The sequence below is a fragment of the Castanea sativa genome, chromosome 12 (assembly GCF_040712315.1).
Source record: "Castanea sativa cultivar Marrone di Chiusa Pesio chromosome 12, ASM4071231v1".
NCBI lineage: Eukaryota > Viridiplantae > Streptophyta > Magnoliopsida > Fagales > Fagaceae > Castanea > Castanea sativa.
The window spans coordinates 25,869,695-25,876,874 of record NC_134024.1 but is presented as its reverse complement, the minus strand read 5'-3'; the positions used below and the strand labels follow the sequence as shown (position 1 = coordinate 25,876,874).

The window sequence follows — 7,180 nt, the reverse complement described above, 5'->3', positions numbered from 1 at the left end:
GCATGCTCTAGGTGCTGTTTCTTCAAATCTTCATGTCAAGGTAAAGTTCCCATCCGGGGGACTGATCGAGGAAATCATTGGGAGTCAATCTGTGGCTAGATAGTATATAACGGCTGCAATTCTGCGTCAAACTGGGCAGGAGTTATCGGCCTCGGCTGAAGGGCATTCATAGCAATCAATGTCCTCGGCCACATGTAAGATTACCGAGGTCGAGGAGCATGCGTGCGAAAAGTTGGAGAAGGTTCTTATTGGTGATGATCCTGAAAAATTCTTTCAGGTAGGAATTTAGCTACCACCTCAGGAGAAGGAGGAGCTTGTCATATTTTTGAAAAAGAATATGGATGTATTTGTGTGGAGTGCTTATGAGGCCCCGGGAGTTGATCCAAGTTTCATTTGTCATCATTTGAATGTTAATCCTTCCGTAATGCCAAGGAAACAACCACCTCAGCGCTCATCTAAGGAGCATGCTGAGGCTGTCAAGGAAGAGGTACTTAAGCTCAAAGAGGCTGGTGCTATTAAAGAGGTATTTTATCCAAAATGGCTAGCTCGCACGGTGGTAGTGAAGAGGAAGAATGGAAAGTGGAGAGTTTGCGTCGACTTCACAGATTTAAACAAGGGTTGCCCTAAAGATTCATTCCCAATGCCTCACATAGATCAGTTGGTGGATGCCACTGTTGGACATCCTCAGATGAGCTTTCTGGATGTTTTTCAGGGTTACCACCAGATACCCTTGGCTTTAGAGGATCAAGACAAAACGACCTTTGTCACTCCTACAAGAAATTATCATTACAAGGTAATGCCGTTTGGTTTGAAGAATGCAGGGGCTACTTATCAGAGGATGATGACCAGAATGTTTGAGCCTCAGTTGGGTAAAACAATTGAAGTGTATGTGGATGACATGGTAGTAAAAAGTAAAATGGTTTCTATGCATGTATTAGATTTGAGTGACACTTTTTAAATGCTGAGGAGGTACAAGTTACGCCTTAATGCTTCCAAGTGCTCCTTTGGAGTGGGATCTAAGAAGTTCCTGGGTTATATGGTAACACAAAGAGGAATTGAAGTCAATCCTGGTCAGGTCAAGGCAATTAATAGCTTACAACCTCCTCAGAATCCGAAAGAAATTCAAAGGTTGACAGGGATGACCATTGCCGTTAACCAATTTATTTTATGGTCCGCAGATAGGTGCAGACCTTTCTTCCAACTGCTGAATAAGTAGAAGGGATTTGAATGGATCGAGGAGTGTGCTACAGCTTTTCAACAGCTTAAGGAATATCTTTCATGTCCGCCCATTATGTCTCGGCCGGAAGTTGAAAAGGTTTTGTTCGCGTATATTGCTGTGGCTGATCATGCTGTTAGTTTAGTTTTAATATGGGTTGATAACAATATACAGAAGCCAGTTTATATCGTGAGCAAATCCTTACATGAGGCCGAGGTACATTATCTGTCATTGGAAAAGGCAATCCTCGCAGTGGTGCACAGTACGCGTAAGCTTCCCCACTATTTTCAATTTCATACAGTTGTGGTTCTGACTTAACTTTCCTCTCAAATCTGTGCTTCGAAGTGCTGATTATACGAGTAGGATTGCTAAGTGGGGTACCATTTTGGGGGCTTTTGACATCAAATATATGCTTCGAACCTCCGTGAAAGGTCAAGTGCTTGCTGATTTGGTTGCAGAGTTCACTGAACCTTCATTAGAAGAAAGTGCAAAGGGATCGCACATGGATGAAAAATCAATTGGCATGAACTCATGCAAGGATTCTGCGACATGGAAGGTATATGTTGATGGAGCAGCGAATCAAAGAGGATCAGGTGTGGGACTAGTTCTTGTGTCTCCTGAGGGGCTAACGTTGGAGAAGTCACTGAGATTGGGATTCTCGGCTACTAAAAATGAGGCGGAATATGAGGCTTTACTAGTCGGAATGGATATGGTTCAGAGAATGGGGGGAAAATCAACGCAAATGTTCTCGAACTCTCAATTTGTCGTGGGCCAAGTAGAAGGGACATTGGAAGCTAAAGATCCGAGAATGCAAGAATATCTTACTCGGGTTAGGTATTTACAATCCAAACTTGATTCTTTTACCTTGATGCATATATCTAGGAGTGGAAACACACATGCTGATTCGTTAGCCACGCTTGCAACATCTTCGACACAAGGTTTGCCTCGAGTCATTCTCGTTGAAGATTTGTTGAAACCTGCTCGGACGGCTGGAGATGTCGTCCATGTTCATCAAGTTAGGCTCGGACCTAGTTGGATGGACCCTATAGTGTCCTTTCTTAAGAGTGATATCTTGCCTGAGGAGAGATCTAAAGCAGATAAAGTTCACAGGAAGGCACCTCAATTCTGGTTGTCTGAGGATCAAAAGCTGTACAAATGCTCCTTTTCTAGACCATACCTGCTGTGTATACATCCTGAAGCAACCGAGTCACTTTTGGAGAAATTGTACGAAGGGATTTGTGGAAGTCATACGAAAGGAAGGTCTTTGGCTCATAGAGCTCTTACCCAGGGGTATTGGTGGCCCAATATGCAGAGAGAGGCTCAAGACTATGCGAAAAAATGTGACCAATGCCAGAGATTTGCTCCTAACATTCACCAGCCCGGTGGTGTACTTAACCCTTTATCTAGTCCTTGGCCGTTCGCTCAATGGGGGTTGGATATCGTAGGGCCTTTCCCAAAGGCTGTAGGAAATGAAAGGTGGTTGCTCGTAGGGACCGATTACTTTACCAAGTGGGTTGAAGCTAAGCCTGTGTCAAACATTAGAGACGTGGATGCAAAGAAGTTTGTTTGGAAGAACATTGTTACTAGGTTTGGAATACCTCACACTCTTATTTCAGACAATGGCCTGCAATTTGATAGTAATGCCTTCAGAAAATACTGTTGTGGCCTAGGCATCATAAATAGATACTCCACTCCAGCTTATCCGCAGGGGAATGGGCAAGTCGAGGCAGTTAATAAAGTTATCGTAAGTAGATTCAAGAAGAGGCTGGATAATGCAAAGGGAAAATGGGTGGAAGAATTGTCGCATGTTCTGTGGACGTATCAAACTACACCACGAAGATCCACCGGAGAGACGCATTCTCCATGACTTATGGAACCGAGGTCGTGATCCCTTTGGAAACTGGGTTTCCAACGTTGAGAACGAGCTCTTTCATCCCAGGTAATAATGATGATTTGTTACAGAAAAGCCTGGACCTAGTTGAGGAACAACGAGAGAATGATATGGTTCAGCTAGCTTATTATCAGCATAAGCTCAAACGGGGGTATGATGCTCATGTGAAGTTAAGGCCACTTGCACCTGAAGACTTGGTCTTGAGGAAAGTCTTGGGTACTACCAAGAACCCAGCATGGGGAAAACTGGGACCTACTTGGGAGGGGTCGTATCGTATCACCACTGTAGCAGGCATAGGGGCATATCGTCTAGCAGACTTAGATGAAAAAGTTGTACAACGTCCTTGGAATGTAAATAACCTGCGAAGGTACTACTATTAATGAAAGGCACTTCTGCCATTTTAGTTCTATTATTATTGCGCTGTGATTCATTTTATTTTTCTAAGAATCAAACAGAAACTTGGTCATGTCTGGCTCCTCGGACCACATACCATGTGGAAATTGATATCTTTATTAAGTGTTAAACAGAACCTTAGTTACGTCTGGTCCTCAGATCATCTACTTTGGAAAAATTAACATTTCAGTTCATTTTTCTAAGAATCAAACAGAAACTTGGTCATGTCTGGCTCCTTGGACCACATACCTTGTGGAAATTGATATCTTTATTAAGTGTTGAACCTTAGTTACATCTGGTCCTTAGATCATCTACTTTGGGGAAATTAACATTTCAGTTCATTTTTCTAAGAATCAAACAGAAACTTGGTCATGTCTGGCTCCTCGGACCACATACCTTGTGGAAATTGATATCTTTATTAAGTGTTAAACAGAAACTTAGTTACGTCTGGTCCTCGAATCCTCTACTTTGGGAAAATTAACATTTCAATTCATTTTTCTAAGAACCAAACAGAAACTTGGTCATGTCTGTTTCTTCGAACCACATACCTCGTGAAAATTGATATCTTACTAAGTGTTAAACAGAACCTCACTTACGTCTGTCCTTGGATTATCTACTTTGGGAAAATTAACATTTCAGTTCATTTTTCTAAGAATCAAACAGAAACTTGTTCATGTCTGGCTCCTTGGACCACATACCTCGTGGAAATTGATATATTATTAAATGTTAAACAGAACCTCAGTTACGTCTAGTCCTTGAATCATCTACTTTAGGAAAATTAACACTTCAGTTCATTTTTCTAAGTATCAAATGGAAACTTGGATAAGCCTTGGTTTTTGAGCCACACACCATGATAAGTTTAATAGTCTGCTTTATACCCAAATTGAACATACAACCTAGTCTTAAAACTGTATCTCTCCTGTTTTAAGTTCAGATATATTCTCACATATTTAACTGTTTGCTATTGCACTTTGAATATTACAGTTCCAACATATAGGTTATCCATTGATGGCTTAGGTCAATAAAGTGAAATTATTTTCATATTGAATTACAGGTATTAGCTAAGACATTATGAAGATTTCACTACGCATTTTAGTGTTAAATTATTTGGGCTATGTATGTAACTTACATCAAGGTAAAAAGATAAATATTCCAGTAAAGGAGACTTGTAATGAATTAAAGATCAAAATCTTGAATTTAACATTAATTCTATATGTGGTTACATTGGAAATAAAATTGCAAAATAAAAGGATCAAAATAACGTTTAAATGAGAAGAAGCTACATAGAATAAAGGTCCTAGGTGGCCTATGTCTTGATTTTCAGTGGAAGTTCTTTTTTAGGCTTCGCTGCAGATTCTTTTGTTTTGTCCACCTCTCCTATTTTCTTGAGTTCAGTCTCGGATGAGGTTTGGACTTGTTTTCCTTTATCCTTCGCTCCTGTTGTAGGGGCATCAGAATCAGCTCGCTCACTCAGGCGCTTCTCAGCCTTGTCACCTTGTTCTTCCTCTTTATCAGAACCGATAGGTACTTTAAGAGGTGGAATAGGTTCTTAAGTTCGGGAGGGCTATATCGTGGGCACTATCTCGGAGGCAGTTGAAGTGAGTGGAAGGTATTTAATCACTCGTATGTCAAGGGGAATCCAAATGTTCTCTGCTTTTCTCCAATCAGAAGTAGCAGGGACTCCTGCCACATTTAGGGCTTCTGCCAAAACTTGTTAGCAGTATTCCCTACATTCTTCTGCTAGCTCCTCAGTCAGTCAGGTCTCTGTTGCTTCAACCCTTTTGTTGAAAGAAGCCTTCGTTGCAGCCTCCACGGTTTCTTTGATGGTACGAGCCTTTTCCTTTGCCTGAGCAAGCTCCCTTTTTAAGTCTAGAACTTCCTAATGAGCTTTGGACAGATCTTCTTCTTTTTGGTGTAGCAGCTTGCGTTGGCCCTCCACCTGAGCCTCAGTAGTTTTGAGTCCGGCCACGACACTCTTTTTCTCATTAGTCTCCTCTGCCAATTTGGTGGCCAATTCATTTTTCTCCTCCACGGCATAGCCCAAGGCCTTCTCAGTCTCGACTCTAACTTGGAATTTAGCCTTAGCCTAGTTCCGAGAGTCCTCCACCCACTTCTCAGCAACAAAAACCTCTTGAATGGCCTACGTGGAGATGTTAAACAGGTGCATTATGGTAGGAACAATATAAAAGTGTGCATGAAATGCTTTACAAAAAGATAATGAAAATAGCGAAGTAGAAGTGATTGGAGGACACGTACCAAAGCCAAGTCCCTTTTTAGGGCGAGGAAAAGGTGTGGCTGGCTCATATTCTCCAAAGCCTCCATGTCCTTCAGTAAAAGGATAGGCTATTCCAGAGCGTTAGCCAGGTGATGGGCATGACCTCGTTGGAATTCCCTTATGCTGGAGTGGCGGGGAATTGGAGCCCCATCCAATTCCAATGCAGAAGACCAGTTGGATTATGTGCGGTGCACCTCGGCCAAACCATGTCTTTCCCCAGTCTCTACGGAGGAGGCGCGTGTCCTACCCTTGGAAACTTTTTGTTGTTGTTGTTGCTTTTGTTTCTTCTGTTGTACCCTTTCTACTTCCTCATCCTATTTTTTCCTCTTCTTCTTGAGGTCGGCTACAGGAATGATGGAATCAGAAGAAGGAGGAGGTGGAGGTAGCTTCGAAGGAGGTTGAGCTCCAATAGCAACCTTTTTGGTAACTTACGTACCCCTTTTTGTAAGGATTTGTTTTAGGCTTCACATATCTTCATCCTCTTCCTCGGAACTATTATCTGCTTGAGCAACTATCAAATTTCTAATACTAGAGTTCCTGTCGGGGTCGCTTTCTTCGTCCGAAAGGTTGACAACTTGGCCTTCTAGAGGTCTCTCTACCTCTTCAAGACGGAACTGGTCTATTTCCTCTTCAAGGGATAGGCGTGAAGATGTTAACTCTTCTCGGATGGCTGTTGTTTGAGGTTGGGCCGAAAGAGGGACTGCTTTTACTGGGTGAACGTATAGAATGACGGAAGGATCGTCCGGTAATTCGTATAGGGCAAGAAAACCCGGTTTTGAAACGTTTATCCTTCTGTGTCTTTGGTCACCCGCAATGATCGCGTTGCCGATATCTTGGAAGTCATTGGATAGTGGGTTGTATCCCAATATGAGATGGGCTGCCCTCACTTGCAGGTCTTCGCTCACAAATATCTCGGATCATAAAACGCAATTGAGGTCCGCGACGCTGCAAAGGCTTAGACGGGGTCGTACGTATTGTTTGTCAGCAAAATGTCCGAGGAAATAAATATGGTTAGATCAACAATAAATGCCAAATGGAGAGAGAATAACATACAATGTAGCCATAAATGGTAAAGTTAGAAGTATCAAGTCACAGGTCAGGGAATCTAACTCCTATGGAATCACACCTGGGTTTACCTCTTCGACTGGGCAATGAGGACCGTCATATCACATTCCAGAAGCAATTAGGTAGTCGTCCTTCATGCCTTTTTTGGATTTGGGGAGGCAATATATGAGCCTAACAACGCTAGATCTAGATTTGAGATAATATCCTACTTTTTTAAATTTATGGCACTCGTACATGTAAACGACGTCGTGCCATGTGAGGTTCAGACCCATTTGCTCATTTAGAGTATCGATACAACCTAAGACTCTAAACACGTTGGGTGTGCATTGATCTAGGCATA

At 42.2% G+C, this 7,180-nt stretch overlaps 1 protein-coding gene across 1 annotated transcript; it reads left to right on the top strand.

Annotated features, from left to right (window-relative positions):
• Positions 1-337: 337 nt before the first annotated feature.
• LOC142620433 (uncharacterized) lies at positions 338-6,456 on the top strand. Its single transcript, XM_075793801.1, has 8 exons — positions 338-523; positions 713-793; positions 1,217-1,443; positions 1,562-2,440; positions 2,624-2,960; positions 3,056-3,398; positions 4,947-5,024; positions 6,308-6,456. The coding sequence occupies exons 1-8, from the start codon at positions 338-340 to the stop codon at positions 6,454-6,456; spliced, it is 2,280 nt and encodes a 759-aa protein (XP_075649916.1).
• The last annotated feature ends 724 nt before the right edge of the window (positions 6,457-7,180 follow it).

Coding starts and splice junctions, on each gene's coding strand:
- LOC142620433 (XM_075793801.1), top strand. CDS start 338: ATGGATGTATTTGTGTGGAGTGCTTATGAGGCCCCGGGAGTTGATCCA. Junction 524..712: donor AGGCTGGTGCTATTAAAGAG/GTATTTTATCCA, acceptor GATGTTTTTCAG/GGTTACCACCAGATACCCTT. Junction 2,961..3,055: donor AGGCAGTTAATAAAGTTATC/GTAAGTAGATTC, acceptor TACACCACGAAG/ATCCACCGGAGAGACGCATT.